Below are 26,512 nucleotides of genomic sequence, written 5' to 3'. Positions count from 1 at the left end.
ATCTTCCACTTCTATATAAGGAGTTATCCATTTGCCTATTTAGCCTTAACCTCTGCTGCTCTGCACGTCACTCATCCCCCATTTATTACACAATGTGTTCTTACTCATTTTCCTATTCAAAGCTCTTCGAATCAAGCTAAGTATCTATTGACAAATTTAGAGCCATATCAATCGAAGAAGAGAATTATTAGGCTGGGGGGGGGGGGGGGGCGAAACTAAAACCAATTTTCGAGTTACGTCACATGAACACTCCTTATGATAGTGGAAACTTATTCAATAAGGAGAACCTTTTGCCCTCACGTGTTTTAGTTCCAATAGGTACAATAATTCATTTTTTTAATAAATTTATTTTATTCAAAGAAAACCAGGGGGGAAAAAAAGCATCATGGACTCATGTGCTTGGAGCATAATTTATGTTTGACGAAACAATTGTAAGGTATAAATATAGGATATACCCGTGAGTAAAGGTAAATTCGAATTTTGAAACTGCTTTGGGTTTACTTTGTTAAGGGATCGGCCTCTGATCAATTCAGGGTTTAAAAAAGTGCCGCTGCTTTCTAACGGATATATGCTGCCAACTGTCTCTGCTCTATTTATCATGTTCAACCATAAAAAGAATACTACTCTTGTTGACAAGTTATGCAAGTTTCTTTCTATATTCTGAATTCTATAAAAGAGTTTATGTATTTCGTCAAACACGCTTTGAGAACGGTTCAGACTTCAGAGCTATATAAAAGCTAGGAGTGCACATAAGATGGATGGATTAATATGTTGAGTGAGAGTCGAAAATTAGAACGCTATTTTTCTTAATCCGCTTTAGAAATCCGTGACCAATAAGATTCCAGCCTAAATTGCTCTATTACTGTCTTAAAGTCAATATCACTCTACCAAAACTTGAAAGTTACGGTGAGAAGTAAGTCAGGCTGCACAGTTGAGTACGACTTCTGTTAGCAGACAAGTGTCATTTTCATGGACCGAATGAAGTTCTAAATTTGGACGAGCACTGCATTACTCTACACATAGAGTGCTCTGAAGTACAGCGAATATGGATTCTGACTTCATTTAACAAAACGAGCCATCAAGAGATAGCATGAACATTACTAGTACTATATTTCTTAGTAATTTATCTAGCAAAACCATAACGTTGATGTGGTCCAGAAATTGGTTTTAATCTTTTAGCTCTGTAGCCATATGGCTGGCTACATCCCTTCTGTCTTTTTACATCAACCAGCCCTGCTGTGATCCAGCTAAGACTGAATCCGCCTTGCTGTCATCCAGCTAAGATCGAAGAAGCATAGAAGATGACCAGCGTCCAACTGCTTTTGGTTCTTTCCTGGCTCCAGACGTGTACATAGTTACAGGGAACAGGAAAAAGAATTGGGAGCAATGTAGCTACTCTTCACAACTTGAACCGGAGCAGTTCACAGCTGATACCATCAAATCAAAGCGGCGTAAAAAAGGGATGAATAAATTCGACAATTCTAAGTTGAAACTGTGAAAATTACAATCATTATCACGAAGGTGTCCCCATTGAATTTTTGAGATGGAAAATGTTAGAGACGCACCCCCAACCACACTCCTCTCTCGTTACAGTGTACTCCAATCACACTCCTCTCTCGCTGGGTGAAAATTCTCATGTGAACCCCAGTGCACTGTAGCGAGAGAGGACTGGGGCTCACAGAATTTTCACCTAGCGAGAGAAGAGTGCGGTTGTAACGCCGCCCTTTTGATTAGGTGTTAAAAAAAATTGTAGCGCATACGCTAGCAGCCTCCAGCTATAGAGGCCGGTACTAAATATGCTACGTGGGCGGTCCAAGAGCTTGTATAAACATGCACGCAGTCGAAAGTATTTAAAAAGTTTGGAATCACTTTACTACACGGCCTTGATTCTCACCCCAACAAAAGAAGAGCGAAAGATGCGTTTGCGGAAAGAATCAATCTCCTCTCGTTGCCGAAACATCAAAAGGGCATTTCTTAAAAAAAAATCAGAGAATACAATCATGTTGACAGCACACACGTTCTACTCTTAATAATGGCGTTAAGCACTTTCTTCAGCCAGATGAATCTTAGACCTAATCAACCGAAAAATTACATAATGGGAGATGATTTCCTGTATGGATACATGATGAAAGTTATGTACTTCTCTAAGTTTGTAAATTATTTTAACGATCAAAGGATCTTTCTTCAGCATCAACCTTTTTGCTTGGGATTCTCTCCCCCTTTTCAGATTCCCGCGGACTCTACTCTTTATCAAAGCTCTCCATCAAGAGCTCATCTCTATTTATTTTCACTTCAAAAATCTCAGCGTCAAATTTAGGTTTGATTTCAGAGAACAGCATGGAACGGCCTTAATTCTTTCAATACCCTACTATGAACATTACAAGGATGTATATTTCACAAAGCCCACAAGAAGGTGGGACCGTTCTGAGAAACCCCCAAAATGTTTTGAAATGTCTCTTAACAACCAGAACTTTTTCACCAAAAGGTTGGGGGTTAGCTGAAAATTGATTCCGGAAAATGCAAAAGTTTTGGGGATTAGGTGACATTTACAAACTTTTTGGGGATTTATCTCAAAATGAGCCAAACTTCTTCGGGGTTTTTTGTGAAATTTACCGATAGTATATTATATCCCAAAAAGGAAGCAATTTGAGTAGCATGGTAGGTACAAAGCAGAATCTTCCACTGCCAGCGGCTGCCTAAATGGATTAAGTTGTACCTGCATGAGACATTTAAATAAATGTCAATTTACAGGCGAGTTTGATTTTGAGCTGATGAGAGGAATAATGGCCAAGAAGAAGGCCAAATGTACATACCGGTTGCCTTAGAGCTTTGGCGGATACGCTACTTATGCAATGGGCCGCTAGGTTTGCAGCTTCTTCACAGAAATCAGTAAATACTGCTGGGATCTTCTTATCTTTAAGTAGCTCCTATAAACATATACAGAGAGAAAAGAGACTAATTATCAACATGTTATGGACCTTTATTCATTTAGTCCCCGTTTGGCAAAGGATTAATGAAGAGGGGTTAAAAAGAAGGATTAATGTATTTAGCCCATTTGATAATCCGAAGGACTAAATTATTAACCCGTTAAATAAGTTTTATTTTAGCCCTTATGATCAGTTTTAGTGTTTGGGAATAACAATGATTTTGACTATTTTCTTTATAATTAGAAGGGTTAACTCTTATTCCATCTAAATAGGAGTATTAGTAAACCCCTCATTTTGAGGGGTTAACTCATTTTAACCCCTCTAGAGGGGTTAACTTAACCCTTCTATATTTTTTATGTTTGGCAAATTATAGAGGGTTAACTCACTTTAACCCTTATATATATTTGTTGTGTTTGGCAGGTTAAGAAGGGGTTAAGTCTCCTTAACCCCTCACTTAACCCTTTGCCAAACAGTACCTAAAAGAAAGTACAAAAGAAACAACTTTTGATGCAGTAACATTAGAATAATACTCAATACCAATATTTAGAAAATAACTGTAATAAGATGCAGTAATATCAGTCTTCAAGTTTAACCAAATCAGACAACTTAAACTTGGTAAGAGAGATGCTGTGATATAAACTATAAAATTATGAGATGAATTTAATTATCTATAGCAAATGTCTAACCTCCCTACAAGAATTTCCTAGGCTTCTCTTCAGTCTTTAATTTTACTTAAATTCTTCTCAAATTCAATGATGAGTTGCTTCTTCCGCTTCAAAAGATGAATTTCACTCACAATAGAGCATTCAAAAATCCTGTACTTGTGTATTTTTCATCACAATATCCATTGGAGTTATACCAAATATCAAATTATATATAATTCAAATGTAACATTTATAGAAAACAGTCATAGTCATAAGGGTGGCTTCTTATTAGCTAGCTAGATATTCTCTCCTTTTATTTCTCTAGCCATTGGATCTATGGTCCAATGCGCAGGTATTAAACGGAAATACAAGGAAACCAATATTGTGCTGTCATATATGTTGATAGGATAAAATAACGGACGTGCATATAATGATGGGAGATATTAGCAAGTACTGAAAGAAAACATGTGAGGATAATAGGATTAGGACATACAATTGTGGGTAACCAGCTGGAATAAGCAGCAATACCAGCATTAGGAACAACCACCAAATGAGGATAAGAATCCTGCAAAATGTAGACCACAAGAAAATTTAAGATGAAAGCGAATATAAAATGTTCTTTCAAAATAAAATCTCTAAATATAATTAAATCTTAATATGAACTTATACTTCAACAAACTAAATTGTTAATTCACTAGAACCTACTACTTTGTAATCATATCTTTCCTGTTTGAGCAATTTCTCTGATCACTCATGATCCTAGTTGGCAAGAAGCAATGAAGCATAACCGCGTTTATGCTTAACCCACATGATGCTATCTTCTTGTGATAAACCATTATTCACCAATTCATCATAGATGATATGATCATTTTGAGTTATTATACTTCCCCAGCTTCAATATGAAGTAACACCTCCAACATTATTTGGGATGATAGATCTGATGCTATTTGCCAAATGCAAGATATAGGAGCATGGACTGAAAGAACCAACATAGCAGCCTACGGTCTATGAAAATCTGAAAATCATAATCATGGAAGAACAATAAATTTCAGAAAAATCAAACTTGGTAACTGTAAAGAACAAAATGGTAACTGTAGTTGGAGAGAGAATCATTCTGAAATTAGTTATGCTGGTTCGAAAGCAGTAAGAGCAAAGAATGAATATAAATATCACTGGAAAGGGAAGGCAATAACTTTTGATGACAGGGAAATGTGAAGCATACATTCACTTAAGAGGGGTTATGTGCAGTCGGGAAGGGAAGCCTTTCAAGGACAGGATCTTATAAGAACTCCTCTTCATAATATACTGTAATATATATTGTGCCCTAAGATTATCATGAAATTTTAATAAGTGTCCTTCAACTGACTTGCGGTGATAGCATTTAGTCAATAACAATCGATACTCGATGTGACACTATAGTACAGAACTGCAGTGAGATATTAACCAAATGCATGTAGGCACATAGCCTCGTGCCATATTAAATGGTTTCATCCAATAAGTTTGCATAGTCTAATGGCATATGTGATCATTTCCAGACCTGTAACTTGACCTAAATCCAACCCATACATGACCACCATAGTCCCCATTCATGAATAGCCATTAGTTCAGTGAAAAAAGAAATAAAAGCTACAAACCTTTACTATATCTTCATATCTGTCATGATAGAAACCTTTATGTAGTTTTACAGTCAGAAATGAAGAGCTGCAGTTCGGCGCTTCAGAAGCAGAAACTGTAGATGAAACCTTGCAGCAGCAATCCTCCTCGGAACAATGCATATAGTTGCAAAGGCTTATCATCTCCCCATCCCTATCAGCAAATACTGAGGAGCTTTACTTAATCAAAAGAAAATGATGAATCATATCTATATATTTGACTCATACTAGCAGCCAGGTAAAAAATAACAATCCGCATGCAATCACATATGTTCAATGAGAATTAAGGCCCAGAGAAATATCTATAGCTAGAAAACTGTCCAGAAGAAACATAGAAAACAGTCATGATCTTTTGTTTGTTTCTCGTCATCTCATGTTTCTCGTCATCTCAATTGTATAGTTCACTTTCTATATCATGCTTACTGATCAGAAAGGATAGCTCTCTTCAAATCAAAATGCTTCAATAATTTATTTCTATGCACTATCCAAGTTTTGTTAACTCAGTTATCTGCATATTTCAAAAGTTTGGAGAAACTTTACAGGTCCATAAAAAAAACTCAGAAAATATATGATGGTTGAGAATGGACAATTAGCTCCAGATTAAAGTATAGCGTCATGTTTAAATACATCTATACACGAGACTGACTAGGCAGTTGAGTAAGGGTGTGCATTGGGTTTATAACTCATTGGGTTTGGCTACAACTTTGAACCTTCTTGAATCATTTCCATTGAAATCATAAAAAAATTGTAAATGACATGCTACAGAACATGATATTTGTTTCTATAACAAGATGTGTTCAAATGAAGTTAGTTGGTCAGTGTCTCGAGTCAACATAGAAGTTCTTGTATATCTACCTAACCCATTTCTAATCATATACCACAGAACCCAGGTTGTTCTGTAGACCTAATTAGTAGTATTGTAGTTTTTAGGTCCCATTCGATCTAGCTCAAGTTTCATGACACTATCTCATAATCAAAATACAGATCCTGAAACCAATGAAACTGCCTCCAAAATAATCTCTCATGCAGACATATATGAAGCATCATGAGGGGCACATTGTATCCCTTCCTTATATATTCCATAGATGGTCTAAGATCACTGAACCCTTTAATTTAAATTCGTCAGCACTACATATTCCCGCGATTGCATTATGTAGCTGAAAACATGTAAAAAAAATACAACATTTACAGTGGCACTTTGCAAATTGCTGCAAGCAATTTTCAGACAGCACATTCACATTAAGAATTTTCCTCCCTCCTTCAAATGGTGCCTGATAGAATTTATTAAGCTGGGGATTTTTATTGTCTTGATTCCTGACATCCACATGTTGATCTTTGAATGTATAGACAACATAGCAGTATAGCACCAGACTTTTTTTCAGGCACATTGCATGCTGTAGTAAGGTTTGCTTTCAGGTACTTCAGAGTTCAGACGCTGTAGTAAGACTTGCTAGGTGCAATTTCAATTTAAATGGCAAACCATAAATTTTGCAGCAGTAGGAATTGATTCTGGATCCTACCATGGGAATATAGATTTCGGAATCTCATTTTGCTATGCCCACATGTCTACGCATCTATCCTGTATAATAAACACAGCAGAAACATGCACACATCTACAAGATGGACAAAAGTGAGCAAGCGGACAATCACAAAAACCATCAAATCTTAACAAAATGCCTTCACAAGAAACTATCATCAAGTGGATATTGTAACAAACCTAAATTGTGGCACTGCTGGTCCGACAAATTCTATATGCAGCTGAATACTGGGAAATAGTGCTCTGAGTTCGCTAAAAACCCCAAGTTGCAGAAGCTCTTTCTCAGGCCCTTTAGAAATTGAAAAAGAATAGCAAAAGGTTAAAAAGTAAAAGAATGTGATGGCTGAACTTTCTGCATGCATACTATACTAACAAACTTAACTATGGGATCAAACACACATATGACCACTTGTGTTATTTATATAAAGCTAGATTTATATATATAGCTGAAAAAATAAATAATATAAATGTAAAAAAGAAATATGCTCTTGTAAGATTGATCCTCTTTCATAAAACACACACGCGCACACAGTCACCCACTTACACGCACACAAACAATTGTTTTACTTGTCTTGATGGATTGGAACAATAAATAAAAATCAAGGAAACCATAAGGATGTTGAATACTTCAATTAAATTTAATCCTTATAATCTAACTCCGCCATTACCTAAATGTCTTGGCATCTACGATATTTATCATGACACTAGCAGTTCCTTGTTATTTACTTATATAAGTTAAAAGTATGAAAGCAAATTAATTTTATTTTTACCTATTTGCAACAAACTTCAGAAACAGAACTATGACACACATATGTTTTAGTCATCTTGATTGGATTGAGACAGTAAATAATAATCAAGGAAACCTTTACGATATTTGATTAAATTTAATCATTCATAAATCAACTCCTCAATTAGCTAAACATCTTAGCACTTCCAATACTTATCAGTTATCACGATACTAGCAGTTTCTCGTTATTTACTTATAGTATGAAAGCAAATCAATTGCATATTCACCTATTTGTAACAAACTGCACAATCAGAACTATGACAACAGTAGGCTATCTTAACTACGGGATGGTTAGGTTTTCAGGTAAAAGTGTAAGAACAAACTAGATCCCCATGTTCCAGACTCTGCTAAAATTTGTTTAATCACAATGCAGGGTTTCAAGAACAAGCAAGTTTACCTAGATAATGTATGTTCAAAGTGTTTGAATCTCGCAGAATTAGATTCTGAAGGCCAGAAACTTGAAAGCAGCGATATATTGTAAGTGGCTGCAATTAAAAGAACATAATCAGACACGAGAATGAAAGAGCTGAGTGGAATTGCTTTTTCATTTAGAACTGGATTATCCCCTAAACTTAACAGGGAGCAAAGTAATATGAAGAGTCAGATTCACTTACAATGTGTTTATCTTTAAATATGTAATAAGAAAGGCCAGACTGAAGAGTACACAAAACAATTTAAAGCTTAGTGAATAAAGTTATTACCTCAAAATTCAAGCTCGAGACCGCAAAGAAGCGGGATCTATACTAAGATAGTTCGTGACTGGTGAAAGGAGCAATACTGATAAAATTCAGTAACGCATCAATTATGAGTGACTGGAGAGGTATTTCTCAACTTTATTTCACTTCTTGGGCTGAGTTATGATTGGAGGAACATGTCTACAGTATGTTAACCTTATTTAAATAGTTTTAGTAAACTTAGGAAGTAATGTTATCCGGTGGGAAAAACAAGGTTGCGGATAATGCGGTTGACATTTGCATAGCAAATAGCTCCAAAGTCCAGACATATGGGACATGTGAAATTACACATCTGAATACTTGGATATTGGATTATGATAGATCAATATGCTTATTATCATAAAAACATCTAGTAGTAAATGTAAGTATTACAGAAATATACTACACGTAAGCTTTGAAGACAGCTATAGACATTTAGCTCATTGGACTGCATTATTTCAAGGTATTATAAAAATTCACCCAATGATTTGTGGGAATGGCGGGAAACCCCCTGAGGTTTTAACAGTGAAAATTTAACTCCTGCATTTTGAATTTCTACCCAAATAATCATCAGTTTTGGATGGAACCATTATTAATCTAAAATACAATAATCATGCATGTGTGAGTATGTATAATTGTCATATTATATGATCATAGTTTTGGTTCCAAATTAATTTTGTAGAAATTGAAGTGAAGGGGGTCAAATTGTCATACAAACCTTAGGGGATTTTCTGTAATTTACCTTATTTTAATTTCTACAGTCTAACAAATAAACACTTTAAACCAGTAAATTACTGCACATGGGTATGCATTTTCTTGTTCTAATGTTGTTTTATCAAGATTTCTGGTCCTAACTCCTCAAGTCATCTTCTACATATACATCACATGTTAGTTTCAACAAGAAAAAGGTATACAAAATTATATGCAAGTAACCAGCTTCAAGAATAAATTCTACAATGTTATATGCAAGTAACCATCACAGCCAGTATATGACAGCTGTAATGCAAATTTCGGCTATGCAAACTAAATCCATGTCATATCGTAAAAATAGACGTAAGTAACAAATGACCTAGCTGGTGTTTAACTTTAATAATATCGGGAAAGGGCCTCTAGTCTACTTAATATTTCTGAATCCTAACCAGCGCTGATACAACAATTTTGATAATCTGATAGTTAAATTGCATAGGAAAAGAAAAAGTCATAAAGAATAGGAATCTTTACAGATAATCTAGCCTACTACATCCGCTAATATCTAGCATATTGTAAGATGTTAAATTTTCGTAAAATATTGTAGCAGGCTGCACATTCATCCTAAAATTGTCATGTAGCACTAAAGGAACCATCTCATGTGTCAAATTAGTAATATATCTTTTCCTACAGCCTCAAGCCAGGTTCAAATTTGATCCTCCGCTATTGCTAGCTAATCCCTCAACCCCACTCTCACTCATGCAAACTGCACATCACTGTGGAACATGTACAAATCACCTTGATGGAGGGAGGCTTAACTTATTATTGATGTATTTTTATCCGACTGTTAAGTATATCGCCACATATTCCATCTCAAAATTACTATTTTAGCTACTCAAGACAACGTTTCTTAATTGAAGCATTGGCCCAAAGAGGTCTTAGTTTGAAGCATTCACCCAAAAGGGTGGTCATGTACTCATCTCACTACATTTTTTTTTCTTTCAAAATTCACATGCATTCTGCAGTCAATGCTACCCAGAACTTCTCAACTTTGACCCATTTAGTTTTGGCTCTATGGAAAACATCCACCTTATATTTCATAGTCATGATGGATGATTGAGCGCAGGGGCACAGATACCTGTTAGAGGGTGGTATCAAGTGAGACCAGTTCTAGCAAAAAAATATAGTAATATTTACTAAGATTATCATCAAAGGGTGACACCATTATAAGAGTTACGACCCATTTAAGAAATGTTGTATATCCAAATACATATTTAAGAAATGTTGTGTATCCAATTACGACAGATTCTAGGGAGAGATTGTTTTCGGCAATGAAGATCGCAAAGAATCGTTTCTGAAATCAAATGGGAGATCAGTGGATGAACAATAGCTTAGTAACTCTTTTTAAAAGGATGTATTTAGTAGTATTTCAAACGAGATTGTGATGCAAGAATCTCAAAACATGAAGACACGCGGGGCCGTGGGGGCCAATTGCAGTTGTACTTAGTTAAGTATATAAAAAAATTAGTAAAATCGTCTTTATATATATAGAGAGAGAAATATGGAGAACCATGGTACCAAGTTTCTTCATTGAACTTGGTAGTGATGTGGCTAGATCTGGCCCCTACATCACGCCTCGAAGATAGAGCCTCAATCACTATCCACCTACTCCAAAAAAGGTGGCTACCCATCTTCGCAGCACGTGATGAAAGGGGGCAAGATTTGGCCACCTCATACGCAGTTCAATGAAGAACTTGGTACCAAGATTCTCATCATATTTCTTATATATATATATTATATATCTATAATATATTACTATATATATAATATATTATATATAATTATATTATATATATATATATAATATATATATATATAATATATATATATAATGATAACCTGTTGAAATTGAATTGTCCTGGTCCGCCACTGTTGCAGCGTAGGTGCTATAAATATTCAGAATTTATGTACTTCTTGGCCACCAAGGTGAATTGTACCTTGATTTTTGTTTTGCTGGTTTCTTGTACAATTAATCTAATTTGGTTTTATCCTGCTCATACCTTTTGAGATTCTAAAAGCTTTACTGATATCATGGGACATCATCATGCGTAAGCCTAAAAAAGTCCACTCAACCAATTCAATGGCTCATCAATGTAAAATAAATAAATAATGAAATGTGGAAAATCCGCAAGTAAAATCAGTACGCAATATTTCTCTAAAATCTTAGAATTATAACATACCCAATGAAGTAACAAAGCAGCAGGTGAATGGAATGGAAGGCATCTCCATTGATAATAATCCTTCCAACTACTCATATGGGTTGGTGCTGGACTTCTTGGCTCTGTTGGAATAAATCCAAGTAGATAAATAAGCTGATCAACTATGGCAACAAAAGGTGTCCTAGAAGCATCAAACTTACCGGAACATGGGCATAATGAACTTGGAAGACACCAACTGTCATTTATCCTACCAAAAGAAAATTCGTAGGGCAATGAAAATTTGGATATTCTATACACGATGGAAATATACGCGTACATGCAAATAAATAGCAAATTTAATCAACCTAGAAAATTTCAGTGGTAGAAGAATTATAATAATTACAAACATAAAAACCCAAAAATCACAAAGATCATATTTTATACAAAATAATAGTAGCTGGTGCAGATATTCCAGGCCTACATATGGTTATAGCTCTGCCTCTCCTTCTATTTTTGGTCATTACGTTGTAAATAGTACTTTTTCCTGCTCAAGAGAACTATGAAGTTGAAAGTTGGTTTCCCTACTCAATGTAGAAGTTCACTAGTCAATGTAGAAGCAGTTTGCTGACCAAAATATTATGAGAAAATACCGTGCGGTCAAGGGGAAGACTGAAAGAGATACTAAAGATCAGTGACTAATGACCCATGTTTGGTTAAATCATATGTCCTTTCCACTTTTCTTCAATGGCACCTTAGTTCCCTATAACCACTTCCAGTATGTACTGCTCGTCCCTGTGGCTCTTGCTCATCTAGCTCGCATACTCATGGGGTTGACCTCAACAGACACATGCAAACAACTTTTTTTAATTCTGATCATTCATAGAATGAAGATGCTAGAATGGAAGAATCCACTGCTTGAGAACCTGTTGTTGGAATAAGCACTATGGGGCCTTCTGAAAATAAAAATAAAAATCTAAACACCAAAAATTCCGGGTCTAGTTCCCAATTACTGATGAAATCTCTTAACCATCCTGACTCATCAGAAAAGTAACATGTAGATGATGCACTCAATCACACTAATAGAGATGAACATATTAACCAGCATCCTTGCCAAGTAATCTAAAAGATGAAACAAGATCGTGACATCATTCCAACAAAAGAAAAGAAAAAAAAGAGGAGCTGTTGTGCAAGCTATCCCAAATAAATAAATAAATCCTTTTATCTTCTCCCTTTACTTCCCTTATGGGCTATGGCAATCTTTAAGAGAAGAAAGAACAGAAGGAAGAATATATATGAAATAATATTTTAATTTATTTAATTATTAATAGTCCGCATTCTAAATATTGTTTCTGCAAAGTAGTTTGCATACAAGTGTTCATAATAAAGCACGCCATGCACCTTAAATACTACACAAGGCCTAGGATTTTAGTGCACGTCTATTGGAGTTGTGGTGAGTAGCATACAAACTCTCATTGCCCGACTTACCAATATTGATTTCAACAGGTAAACTGGAGTCAGAACAATAGCAGACCTTGAAAGTAAATCTCCATCTTGGCTTGAACTTTATAAGATGTAAAAAAATGATAGTCCTACATGTCAACCGTTACTAAAGGAACAGTCATGATTTCATATCGAAGGGTGTTAAAACTGTTAATGCAAAACCAGCAAAAGAAAACACCTACTACCAAATTAATTACAGCTGACTGACTTAACAAACAAGAGAATAACTGGTATGTTTTCAACCTATTATTAATTTATTATCCTAAAGAACAGATGCAGGATAGTGAACTCAAAAAGTATATATCCAGTAGAGGACAGAATCATGACGGTAAGGATTCAGAACTAGATAAACGTGTTAGCAAAGGCCAGCGCTAAGCAGTAAAAATAAATAAGCAAATAGAAGGTTGTTCTCTAGAATCACATAGAAGTCATGAGAAGAAACCATGAACTTTTGGATGAGGCAACTGCCAAACTACAACTGCATTCAGATTTCCATAATTCAACACGGTGAAGGCCTGCAGATGTCAAAATAGAACATCTTGTCTCTTCCTTTCCAGACCCCTGTTAGAACTCCAAATGGATGTTATCGTCGAAATAAAAGAACATTACTGCATATAAAGTAATCCTGAACCAAGAGAGATAGAAATAACAAAGAATGATGTAAAAAAATTAATATTAAAATACCACAGAAGCAAGTATCTCCCACTTGTACAAGTGAATTGTCGATGCAATGAGATTATAAAGCAACCAATCGAGAATTATTACCAAAATAATCACGAGGTAGCTGAAATTAGTGTTAACTACAATTTTCTTAGTTGTTATAGATGCATCAACTGCATAATAAACATCGATACTAAATGTCAATAGAATGTTGCAATAAGTACTTCCTCACATGATCATCTAATTGAAGGTATTTAATAGTCCAAGATAGTATGAGGAATATGTATTAGTTCAAGACTAAATTGACACTTTTTATGGGAAGGAAAATAAAACTAAAAGAACTCCATCTATGCCATTTCTCAACGTGGAGGTAGAGAGTTACTCATTCTGAAAGAACAGAAAATAGCTTATTCTTGCGAGACAGCCAATGAAACAAGGAGATGCTATTGAACCTACAATCCTGAACTCTGAGCAATCTAACACAGTTATGCACTTTACTACATCTCGAACTTGAACTAGTAAAACCCTTGAGCGGAAAGCCTTAAAGTACAATTGAGTTATCTAATCAAGCATTATCAACGATTAGGCTTTGAAATCTATATGTTATGTTCCTGGTTGTTTCAAGAAATTCTGGGTTAATCAACAAGTGTTCTACTTAGACAATGCATTATCAGTCTATTCTTCTTGTGGTCATACTCAAAGATGTCTTTTATTTGGATGTCTTTCTTCTCTGAACACTGAATATCTAAGAATCCCCAACCACTATTTACTTTTGGTAGGGAACAGTACTTTAAAAGCAGGTGACAATATGAGTGGCTAGCATGGCTGTGTGCTTAAGTGATCAGTGGTCGTCTGCGAACTCTGCTTATACATTTTAATTGTCCAACTGAATCTAAAAGTTTATAAGGATGAGAAATAGGACCTTGATTTGGACTATTATCACCCATGAATTTTCATGATATCTGCTGTCCTCCTTTAACAGATGTGAGTAATAACAGATATTCGACATAACATGTAAAAAAATTTTGACATAAACCTACGTGATTGCTAATTCACCAAATAAAACTCATTTTCATATCGAAATAAGTCTCCAAAGCATGGCTTTCAACTCTGTTAAATTTTCATAAACCTACGTGATGGCTAATTCACCAAATAAAACTCATTTTCATAAACCTATGTGTTTAAGAAAACATAAGGTGAGGGCATTTTGGTCATTGAGTGATCAATTTGCAGAACCTGTAGATTTTTTAAGGCATTTATGAGCAATTTCATATATTTGAGGGACCAATATGAAATTAATTTGAGGGACTAATATCAACGAAAGCCCCTCACCAAAAATAATAACCTAAAACTCAAAAGGTAAGCTAGTTACCAAAAATGTAAAGGGAAAATCACTCAAACCATCAGCATGCTTCATTTGTTGTGCAAGCCTCGAGCATTCGTCTTTATGATCACTCCAATGCAACATCTAAAAACAACAAATAACAAAATAAAAATAAAAATAAAATTTGGTAAATCTGCAAAATAAATTGTTGGCCAAGGTTTTTGAGCAAACAAACACCTGATGGGATTTGGAACAGTAAGCAACGGCACCGCAGAGACCGCAGCGCCTCTTCGGTGGGCCTCGCAGGCAGGAGGTTCCCCTTCCTTTAGCTGCGCACTCCATTGGTAGGAGGCCAATGATTGTGGGTTGAGGTTTGGTCTCGGCCTCTTTTAGGAAGAAAATGAAAACGGGTTGCAATGCGTGTTCAGTTAGATATAACCCGACCCGACCCGTAAATTACAAGTCACTGTCCCTAATTATAAAACGAGATAAACTAATAATAAGCACCAAGGCAGCTACTGCTACTGCTCATTCTTTCTCCCTCCTCTCCTCCTCGCGAGCTCTCACTGCGATCGAGATCTAAACCATCGAGATCAAAGATTTAGGGTTAGATTTTATCTCAATTTCCCTATTCGTTCTTCCCTTTTAGTTTTCTTGGAGATTCTTGGATTTTTTTATTTGTTTTGTGCTTTTTTGTTGTAGTGATCAGGAGTAGATCCATCAAGATTTCATCGACAGAATTCTTCAGATTCGTTCTAGGGTTATAGATCTCCATCTCAATTTTTTATCATTTCAGCTAAATATAATTTGATAATTTACTTTAAATTTCATATGTTTGTTCTCTATTTTTAATTTTCGAGATTAATTGATTAATTTAGATTCTTTCTAGGGTTCTAGATGTTCACCTCAATTTTTGATCATTTCCGATAAATCTAATTTGAGAATTTAGTTGAAAATTTAGTTGTAAATTTTTGTCCACTTCATGATTTTGTCCTCTTTCTTCTCTTAAAGATTGCCATAGCCCATAAGAGAAGTAAAGGGAGAAGATAAAAGGATTTATTTATTTATTTGGGATAGCTTGCACAACAACTCCTCTTTTTTTTCTTTTTTTTAGTTGGGATGATGACACGATCTTGTTTCATCTTAGATTACTTGGCAAGGATGCTAGTTAATATGTTCATCTCTATTAGTGTGATTGAGTGCATCATCTATGTTAAAGTTTTCTGATGAGTCAGGACGATTAGGAGATTTCATCAGTAATTGGGAACTAGACCCGAAATTTTTGGTGTTTTTATTTTTATTTTTATTTTCAGAAGTCCTCGTAGTGGTTATTCCAACAACAGGTTCTCAAGCAGTGGATTCTTCCATTCTAACATTTCATTCTATGAATGATCAGAATTAAAAAAAGTTGTTTGCGTGTCTATTGAGGTCAACCCCATGAGTATGCAAGCTAGATGAGCAAGAGGCACAGGGACGACCAGTACATACTGGAAGTTGTTATAGGGAATTAAGGTGTCTCAACTCATTAAGCTTCTCGTAATCTTCTCACTCTCTCTTTAAGTCCACATAACACGGTCCAGAATGCACATTCCCTAGCTGCTGGTAAATTTCTTTTGACCAATATATCAAAATCATCAGCAACTATTATCATACTTATCCTTAGATATTCTAACAGGCTTTTTAATCTGAGCAATTAGAATAGTTGCAGAATCCAGTACACCCTCTACATCAGAAGCATCTACATTTTTTTAAAAAGTTCCTAAGGAATAAAAGTCATGGTGAATGATTTCTGTGATCTTATAAAGACGGTCAATGCAACACAGACGTTTCTCTGAAACAGATGCAGCCTCTTCAGGCTCTTCAGCACTTTCAACTTGATCAACCTCTGCAAAAATCCCATCTACTTCCTCTGTACACTCAACTTCATCTGAGACGGACTCCCAAAAAAGTTTAAATGAAACAAGAATAGCTGCTTCTTCATTCCCCTCATCTTCTTCCTCAGTGCTCTCAACTTCATCTAAAATAGACTCCCAGAAGAGCCTAAATGCAGCAAGTACAAGTTCTTCAGAAATTCCCTTGCTTGAATGAAGTAAATGCATTAAACAAACTATTTTAAAAGCCCTGCAATAACCTCATCAACCCATAAATCTAAATTGATCAATTAATCTCGAGAATTGAAAACGAAAAACATAGATATAAATTTTCATCTAAATTCTCAAATTATATTTAGCTGAAATGATCAAAAATTGAGATGGACATCTAGAACCTTAGAAAGAATCTAAATTAATCAATTAATCTCGAGAATTAAAAATAGAGAACAAACCTATACATTTTCAACTAAATTCTCAAATTATATTTAGCTAAAATGATAAAAAATTGAGATGGAGATCTGTAACCCTAGAACGAACCTAAAGAATTCTGTCGATCCTTTGAAATCTTGATCGATCTACTCCTGGTCACTACAACAAAAGAACACAAAACAAATCAAAAATCCAAGAATCTCCAGAAAAACTAACAGCGAAGAACGAATAGGAAAATTGAGATAAAATCTAACCCTAAATCTTTAATCTCGATGGTTCAAATCTCGAACATAGTGAGAGCTTGCGAGGAGGAGAGGAGGGAGAAAGAGTGAGCAGCAACAGTAGCTGCCTTGACGCTCAATTTTAGTTGGTCTCGTTTTATAATTAGGGATAGGGACTTGTAATTTACGAGTCGGGTCGGGTTATACCTAACTAGAAACGGTAGATGAAACCTTGTAGCAGCAATCCTCCTCAAAGCAACGCATATAGTTGCAAACATAAGCTAAGGGCATTTTGGTTATTGAGGGATCAATTTGCAGAACCTGTAGATTCTTTTAAGGTACTTATGAGCAATTTCATATATTTGAGGGACCGATATGAAAATAATTTGAGGGACTAATATCTAACGAAAGCCCCTCACAAAAAATAATAACCTAAAAATCAAAAGGTAAGCTAGTTACAAAAAATGTAAAGGGAAAATCACTCAAACTTTCAGCATGCTTCATTCGACCATTCGTCTTTATGATCACCCCAATACAACATCTAAAAACAACAAATAATAAAAAATTAAAATTAAAAATAAAATTTGGTAAATCTGCGGAATAAATTGTTGGCCTAGGTTTTTGAGCAAACAAACACCTGATGGGTTTTGGAACAGTAAGCGACAACACCGCAGAGACCGCAACGCCTCTTCGGTGGGCCTCGCAGGCAGGAGGTTCCTCTTCCTTTAGCTGCGCACTCCATTGGTAATAATTGTGGGTTGAGGGTTTGGTCTCGACCTCTTTTAGGAAGAAAATGAAAACAGGTTGCAATGCGGGTTCAATTAGGTATAACCCAACCCGACCCGACCCGTAAATTACAAGTCTCCGTCCTTAATTATAAAACGAGACCAACTAAATTTGAGCGCCAAGACAGCTACTACTGCTGCTCACTCTTTCTCCCTCCTCTCCTCCTCACGAGCTCTCACTGCGATCGAGATCTGAACCATCGAGATTAAAAATTTAGGGTTAGATTTTATCTCAATATCACTATTCATTCTTCACTGTTAGTTTTCTTGGAGATTCTTAGATTTTTGATTTGTTTTGTGTTCTTTTGTTGTAGTGATCGAGAGTAGATCGATCAAGATTTCAAAGAATCGACAGAATTCTTCCGGTTCGTTCTAGGGTTACGGATCTCCATCTCAATTTTTTTATCATTTCAGCTAAATATAATTTGAGAATTTAGTTGAAAATTCATATGTTTGTTCTCTGCTTTTAATTCTCGAGATTAATTGATTAATTTAGATTCTTTCAAGGGTTCTAGTTGTTCATCTCAATTTTTGATCATTTCAGCTAAATATAATTTGAGAATTTAGTTGAAAATTTATATCTATGTTTTTCGTTTTCAATTCTCGAGATTAGTTGATTAATTTAGATTTAAGGGTTGATGAGGTTACTGCAGGGCTTTTTAAAATGATTTGTTTGATGCATTTACTTCCTTCAAGTGAGGAAATTTCTGAAGAAGTTGTACTTGCTGCATTCAGACTCTTCTGGGAGTCTGTTTTAGATGAAGTTGAGAGCACTGAGGAAGAAGATGAGGGGAATGAAGAAGCAATTGTTCTTGTTTTATTTAAACTTTTTTGGGAGTCTATCCCAGATGAAGTTGAGTGTACAGAGGAAGTAGATGGGATTCCTGTAGAGGTTGATCAAGTTGAAAGTGTTGAAGAGCCTGAAGAGGTTGCATCTGTTTCAGAAGAACGTCTGCGTTGCATTGACCGTCTTTATAAGATCACATAAATCATTCACCGTGACTTTTATTCCTTGGAAACTTTTTTGAAAAATGTAGATGCTTCTGATGTAGAGGGTGTACTGGATTTTGTAACTATTCTGATTGCTCAGATTAAAAAGCCTGTCAGAATATCTAAGGATAAGTATGATAATAGTTGCTGATGATTTTGATATATTGGTGAAAAAAAATTTACCAGAAGCTGGCGACCGTGCTTTCTGCACCGTGTTATGTGGACTTAAGAGAGAGTGAGAGAAGATTATGAGAAGCTTAATGAGTTGAGACAACAATCTATATTGAAGTTTCAAGATTGGGGTCGGGGAGACATCAAATCGGTGGTGGCATACTTGGTCTCAGCTATGGACAGATTGGAGGAGCAAATTTGGACATAATTGGATCTTCATTTTTAAGGGAGAGTCATGCTCACATGTCCTCGAACAACATTCTGGAGACTATGAAGCTTGGGGAAGAGGTGGACCATCAGGGAGCAATAGATGAAGAAGTGTAGGGTTCATGAAATTCACTGCAGAAACTCTCTGAAGAGTAATTCACTGCAGAAACTCTTTGAAGAGTATTGATACTTACGTCTCCATGGAATTGCATGCGTTAACAGTACTTACAATTGGACGGAGCCTTAGACAGTTCCTTAGTTCTCAGGTTTGTTTGAAGGAGTTTACTTAGTTCATTTCATTGTAATTGCTAATCCGACAGTTTGTGTTCTGTTGATAGCCTTTGTCTTTCTTTGTGATCCATATACCATAAAAATAGTAGAATAAATTTGTTTGATGCTCTCAACAAAACATATTTGATGGCATTTATTGGCTTTGCTAAGTGCTCGTTCAAAACCTCACATTAGCTTAAGCTTTTAAGTTTCAGCTGGTATGTAGTTGTTACGGATGGACTACTTTCTTTAGTCAAGCATTATGCTAAATAACTTAAGGGTGAAACTTCTCAGAACCTAAAAGGAATTCAAAATCAATTTGGAAAAGAGAGGCTAAAATTTATGTCATTTATAGATTTAGTATGAGAAATTTAAGAGAAAAATTAGATACACTCTCTCGTTAAGTCGAAAGATTAGTTTTTTTCTTTTTTTTCCATGATAAATGTGTGATGCAGTTTATTTTTCTGTCAAATCTTCAATAATGAGCAGGACAATATGGATTTTTGGTGCACTGGAAGTGTTAGGGTTTTGCTAAATGAGATAGTATTGTTTTGGCAGTGGGCATTAGTTTCATTATGCACAAAATTCTGGCAGCCTGATTTGCGTAGCAGATAAAAATACATTGGTTCCGCAAATAACAATATATGGATAGTTTTGATTCCTTACATCTCCTGTTCTACCAATTTGTGCTAGATAACTTACTATTTGTAGGTTAATCGATCAATGATATATATAATGGTTGATTTGATTCAAGTTGATTTGAACCACACCAATAAGTATCTAACTTCTTCGCGAGTTGTTTTACTCTTCATCTATTAAATCCTCTCAGCAACTTCACTTAAATTTGAAAGTTAAGCATAACTATTAGAAATTTTTCTATTGAGTCAATTCTAACGATAACTATTTCTTCTAACAATACCTAGTCTACAGTGAGTTTAACAAAATGAATGGAATTTTCTTGGGCCTAGCTCTCAAACGAATAAATCCATGTTAATCAACTTATGGATTTCCTATAAACCTATCCTTGCTTTAGGAAATAGAGATATTAATAATTTTGGTTGTGTCTAAATCTCAAGTGTTTTTTATTTTCTAGGATTCTCATTTTATGTTAGGAGTCAGCATGTTTTGCTATACGCCATGGAGTCTTACTAGAATTTAATATTACTACTCGATACTGAATGTTTTTAGCTGTGAAAAAAATCAAAATGTCAGTAAAATATAACTAAACCTACTCAATTTCCATCGTATATATGACAGATCAATAAATTCTTAGCTGTGATACCCGACACGGCCAATTTGGTTCCGTACCCGTGTCGGGTACGTTTTGGGTGCGGATCCGCACCCAAACGGCAGGGACACGGCGATTGAAGGCGTGAGGGGAAAAAAGTACCCGAGCTTCGAGGGAGGAGTAAACGACGATCTTCGAGGGACAGCGAGCTTCGAGGGAGGAGTCGACAACGAGCTTCGAGGAGGAGTCGACGACGAGATTCGAGGGACGACGAGCTTCGAGGGAGGAGTGGACGACGAGCTTCGAGGGAGAACAGTGAAAACCCTAGCCCTAGAGTCGGATCTGAAGGAGGAGGCTGATAGAAGCGAAGGAGGAAAGTGAAAACCCGAACCCACTCTTACCTATTTATTTTGGGTAGCATTTGTAAATAAAAATTATATTAGTTCTAAATTGTTTATATAGGTAATTATATTAGTTCTAAATTGTTAATTAAAATAAAATTAGCTTACATTTGTATAGGTAATTATATTTGTAACTTTAAACAATATACTTATAATATTTTGAGGGATGCTTATAATATTTTGGGGTATAGCTCTATCTTGTGAAGATATGCTTGTAATTTTTAACTCACGTTTTGCGAGGTAGGCTTGTATTTTTATATGCTCAAGATGAAAGTAATGAAAATTAGAATTTGGTATTATTTTCAAATCAGTTACATAACTTACGTTTGTCATTGATTATACAAGGCAAGGTTACATAATAATATAACATAAAAATTGATCTATTTTTCTATATGTTCATCTTCTCTTTCTTGTCTTCTTTAACACTATTATCTTTAATTCTTCAAGAGATCATTGACATCCCAACGTCTTAATTCACACCTGCAACATGCACTTTCCTTTAGTTTTTTTTATTTATTTTTTTTTTAAATAAAACAAGGGATACCCCCTGCTCATTATAATAAAAGGAGATAAGAGTATAGTTACATTTAGTTTCTTATTTATAATATCCACTTTACATAACAAAAAAAATGTGAACGGACCTGAGAAGGCCCAGGCCCACGAAGTTGATTTTTGAGCCGCGTTTTCAACACGGCTCGCGGTTGCTTTCGCTGCCTATATAAATGATATTTTATTAGGGTTTTGCAGCAGGCAGAGGGGAGAAATTGGTTTTTGTGCACGGGAATATTCTTGGTGGCTGCAGGGTGCGGAAGCGAGCAAAGTGGGGTTTTGCTACAGATTGTTTTTTTCTTCGGCGTGAAAAGCAAAACTGTAGAGGAGAGTCGCCAGTTTCAGAGAATTTGTGCATCCTTTTGAGAGAGAGATTGTGAGGGTTCTATTTGTGAGATCTTGTGTATGTAAACCCTATTCGTATTCTCTCTAATAGTAGATCCCCCCTCCTTACCCCGTGAACGTAGGCTATTTGCCGAACCACGTAAAATTGGTTGTCTTGCTATTTGTGTGATTTGTAATAGCTTTTAGGTTCTCTCGACAGGTCAGTCCTAGAACTGATAAGAGGAAGAGTTGATATCTCACTTGGTTGAGATATTTTGCTTAAGGTTCTTGTTCTTTTGTGAAACAGGGTTTCCTATTGCGACCTGACTCTCTTGTTGTGCACCGAAGTGCTGCCGAAATTTTCGCTGCGCGCAACAAGTGGTATCAGAGCCCAGATTTCAGATCAAGGATTTTGGAGTTTGGTGGAGGAAGATTCTTGTGTGAAGCTTGGTTCTTGGAGTTCTGGGCTTCGGTGGAGATAGCATTAGGAGTTGTCGTTGGAGATTTTGCTTTCCTCGTATGGATAGGAGATCTATTTGGAATCCGATCTAGGGTTCAGTTGGGTGGTTCCTAATTTCTATCAAATTTATTTTTTCTCTATAATTTGGAGTTAGTTCGCAATAGGAGAAGAAGGTGAAAGCAGCAAGTCGATTGCGAGTACAATACAAGTTGGTTTTCAGAACACTAAGATTAGTATGGTGAAGTATGACAACAAAATCAACTTTGGTTTGTGGATGAGCGACGTACAGGATGCGCTCAATGCTCAGAATTTGGAAGAGACCGTCATGGTCCACGAGAGGCCGCCTAAATATGATGAGACGATATGGGAGAAGATGAATAGAAAGGCGTGTGGGGTGATCAGATCCTGTTTGGAACAGGAACTGAAATATAATGTGATTAGGATGACGTCGACAATGAAGATGTGGGAAATTCTCAACAATAAGTATCTCACAAAGAGTGTTGAGAACAGGTTGCACTTGTTGCGAAGACTCTTCAGATTTCAGATGTCCAGAGGCACCTCACTAGCGGCGCATGTGAACAACTATACTAAGTTATTGTCGGACTTGGCAAATGTTGATGAGAAGATTTCGGATGAGTACAAGGCTATTATCTTATTGGGCTCCTTACCGGATGAGGAGTATGACACATTTGTGCTCACTTTGTTGAATGGGAGATATTATATCAACTATAGTGAAGTAACTAACGCTTTAACAAACTACGACTTGAGGAGGAAGGACAATGATACTTTCCGCGCTAGTACTTCAGGAGAGACCTTGTCGACGAGAGGTAGAAGCCCATATCCGTAAGGTGGTAATAGAGGAAGGTCAAAGTCTAGAGGTCGTCACCAGTTAGTAAAGAACCAATGTGCATTCTGTAAGGAGCAGGGATATTGGAAGAGAGACTGCCCGAAGCTCAAGGAGAAGGAGAATAACAAGAAAAAGGGCCCGAAGGCCAATGAGGTGAACGTTGCGAAAGACGATGATTCCGATGATTCGAGCTTTTCTCTATTGATTACTCCGGAGGTGAATCACTTGGATGCATCAGATTGGATACTTGATTCCGGTGCTACCTATCATGTGATCCCTAGGCGAGATTGGTTTGCATCTTTTGAGAAGCTCGATGGGGGAGTTGTAGTCATGAGAAATGATCAATCCTGTGGTATTTGTGGGATAGGTACTGTGCGGATTAGGATGCACGATGGAGTAGTCCGTGAATTGAAGGAGGTGAGATTCGTTCCTCAGCTGAAGAAAAATCTTATCTCGGTTGGAACTTTGGAGGCAAAGGGATTCAAGGTGACCTTTGAAGACGTTGTAGCAAAGGTTACTAAGGGATCCTTGGTGGTGATGAAAGGAGACCGCAGTCGGAACTTATACTATTTGAAGGGGAGCACCGAGATTGGCCAGGCTGTTTTTGCTATTTCAGAGGCGGACATGAGTAGGCTTTGACATTATAGGTTGGGGCACACAGGAGAGAAGTCACTTCAAGTTTTGTGCAAGCAGGGGCTTGTAGGTGTGAATTTTGATCTCCCGAAATAAGGATTTCGTTTGTATTTATAAGAATAGCTTATTACAAACTAATAAATCAAAGTTATAACAGAAGCAGAGGGAAGGCCCTCCTTATTTAACATGGGGACTTTGGTAGTTATAGGACGCCTCGCTCGGTTCTCGCACCGAGTCTGCTTCCCTTGGACGATCTGATCGAAGTTACGGGCAAGCTTCAGTACGCAGTAGAAGCTTGTGTTGATCGAGTTTGACTATACCCGAGGTCAAACAAGGGCTTGTTCTTGTCAGCTAACTGTTTGGAGAGAGCTACCACACAAGAGCTTCTAAAGAGCCTAAGAGCCTTAAGTCTGAGAGTTCAGACGAGTCTCTTCCAATGAGGGAACCTTTAGCAAATGAGCCAAGGTTCAACCTTTGGAAGATTAGCCAGCCAAGCATGCAGCAGCTAATCCCCCCTTTCACATTGGCTAAAAGTGGTTTTAAATAGGCAATGGATGGCATAGATCATCCCTTGATTTGTGGGATTTGACCACTAGTAGGGGTGAGGGAGCCAGCCGCCCTAGCTGTGGGATGTGACCACTTAGGGGGTCCTGTCAGCCGCCCTATTCTTGCTAGGTGAGGAGCGCCATACTTTCTCCCTTGATTCATGGGATTTGACCACTGATGTGACTGTTCCCATACTCCAAGTGGGCAGCTGACAATGCTGGCGGGTTTCTAGTTGTTAGACCACTGATGTGACTGTTCCCATACTCCAAGTGGGCAGCTGACAATGCTGGCGGGTTTCTAGTTGTTAGGCGAGCTTAGTCCACGCAGACGAGGTGCAGGCTGTCAGGTGAGCTTGGTCTTCAGGCAAGCTCGAACCTTCGTGCTGGCGAGTCGTCCAAACAGGCGAGCTTCGAGCTATCGGGCGAGCTAGGCCTTCAGGCGAGCCTAGGTCAAGTAGGCGAGTTTCAGTCTTCAGGCGAGCTTCAAGCCTTCAGGCGAGCTTGGTTCAATGTGCAGGCGAGGCTGTGCGGGTGAAACTGTGCAGGCGAATCTCATTCAGGCGAGCTTCAATGCTCTTAGGCGAGCTCTATCCTTACAGACGGACTTCCTTGCAGGCGAGCTTCAGCCTTTACAGGCGAGCTTCAGCCTTTAGGCGAGCTACTGAACATGCTTCGAAGAATAGGCCATAACTTTCAAGTCGTAAGTCAGAATTTGACAAATTATATATGAAAATTGACCATCTCGACGAGACGGAGCCAACCAAACCCCATAAGGGGTTTGCCGCCTCCGTTTCGCCAAATTCCTTACGGTTTGAGAGATATCAGTGTTTTCCCCCTTTTTGCTCTTTCGGATGAGGTTTTAGCAGTCTTATTCTGAACTTCTCTGATAGGGATAAATGTAATTTTTATTACCTACAAGACTATTGAAGGAAGCCAAGAGTGGTAAAGTGGAATTCTGTGAGCACTGTTTGGTAAGAAAATGAAGGTGAAGTTTGGGACTGCTATTCATAGGACGAGGGGCATACTGGACTATGTGCATACAGACGTTTGGGGTCCCACCAAGACTGCATCACTTAGTGGTCGACATTGGTTCGTCACGTTCGTTGATGACTATTCTAGGCGATGTTAGGTGTACACCTTGACAAAGAAGAGTGAAGTCCTAGATATATTCGTGGAGTGAAAGAAGAGATTAGAACTGTAGACTGGGAGAAAGATCAAGACGTTGCGATCTGACAACGATGGTGAATATACTTCAGACCCCTTTCTGTAGCTATGTCGAGACGAGGGCATAGAGAGGTACTTCACGGTTAGTCATACACCGCAGCAAAATGAGGTGGCAGAGAGGTTGAATCGGTCTTTATTGGAGAAGATCCGATGCTTATTGTCACAGAGTGGTTTGGAGAAGATCTTTTGGACTGATGCACTTACATATGCAAGCCACCTCATTAACATGCTGTCTTCATCTGCGATTGAGGGGAAGACCCCTATGAAGATATGGTCGGGAGAGCCAGCACACGACTATGACCAGCTCAAGGTATTCGGATGCCCTGCATTTTATCATGTGAGAATAGATAAATTAGAACCTCGAGCTAGAAAGGCCATATTTGTAGGATTCAAGCGCGGTGTCAAGGGATACAAGCTTTGGGATCCAGTTGATAGGAAGATTATGCTGAGTAGAGACGTCACATTTGGGTGTCAAGGGATACAAGCTTTGGGATCCAGTTGATAGGAAGATTATGCTGAGTAGAGACGTCACATTTGATGAGGCTTCTATCTTGAAGCTTCGATCCAGTTGATAGGAAGATTATGCTGAGTAGAGACGTCACATTTGATGAGGCTTCTATCTTGAAGCTTCCTAGCTCTTATCAGGTGGAGAGCGACCCGACAGAGAAGATATCGCAGGTGGTGGAGATCGATGCAGCTCCACATTATCCAGGTGGTACAATATCCAT

The 26,512-nt window shown here is 37.2% G+C and overlaps 1 protein-coding gene and 1 long non-coding RNA gene across 4 annotated transcripts; one reads left to right on the top strand and one right to left on the bottom strand.

Annotated features, from left to right (window-relative positions):
- LOC109837165 (zinc finger MYND domain-containing protein 15) lies at positions 1,956-15,022 on the bottom strand. 2 transcript variants are annotated; one of them, XM_020405290.1, is made up of 11 exons: positions 14,867-15,022; positions 14,678-14,773; positions 13,088-13,206; positions 11,367-11,413; positions 11,188-11,288; positions 7,945-8,032; positions 6,941-7,049; positions 5,206-5,377; positions 4,065-4,136; positions 2,814-2,927; positions 1,956-2,716 (listed from the first exon to the last, which is right to left on the bottom strand). In XM_020405290.1, exons 1-11 carry the CDS (start codon positions 14,969-14,971, stop codon positions 2,624-2,626), a joined length of 1,116 nt encoding a protein of 371 aa, XP_020260879.1. In that variant the 5' UTR covers positions 14,972-15,022; the 3' UTR covers positions 1,956-2,623. The 2 variants fall into 2 exon arrangements, 1 of the variants encoding a protein (XP_020260879.1); XR_002246203.1 differs by lacking the exons at positions 1,956-2,716; positions 2,814-2,927 and adding an exon at positions 4,277-4,586 and having other exon boundaries at positions 14,867-15,005.
- Positions 15,149-19,737, top strand: LOC109837164. 2 transcript variants are annotated; one of them, XR_002246202.1, is made up of 3 exons: positions 15,149-15,235; positions 15,332-15,389; positions 18,671-19,737. It is a non-coding gene; the product is annotated as an uncharacterized LOC109837164 (long non-coding RNA). The 2 variants fall into 2 exon arrangements; XR_002246201.1 differs by lacking the exon at positions 15,332-15,389 and having other exon boundaries at positions 15,157-15,235; positions 18,250-19,737.

The sequence above is a fragment of the Asparagus officinalis genome, chromosome 4, assembly GCF_001876935.1.
Source record: "Asparagus officinalis chromosome 4, Aspof.V1, whole genome shotgun sequence".
Lineage (NCBI taxonomy): Eukaryota > Viridiplantae > Streptophyta > Magnoliopsida > Asparagales > Asparagaceae > Asparagus > Asparagus officinalis.
The sequence above is the reverse complement of the archived record's forward strand: the minus strand, read 5'-3'. Positions and strand labels throughout refer to the sequence as shown.

Excerpts from the sequence above, each read along its gene's own strand:
- LOC109837165 (XM_020405290.1), bottom strand. The coding sequence starts at position 14,971 with ATGGAGTGCGCAGCTAAAGGAAGGGGAACCTCCTGCCTGCGAGGCCCA. Across the intron at positions 7,050-7,944 it reads TTTGAACATACATTATCTAG|GGCCTGAGAAAGAGCTTCTG; the intron begins GTAAACTTGCTT and ends CAATTTCTAAAG. Across the intron at positions 2,928-4,064 it reads CCAGCTGGTTACCCACAATT|GAGCTACTTAAAGATAAGAA; the intron begins GTATGTCCTAAT and ends ATATGTTTATAG.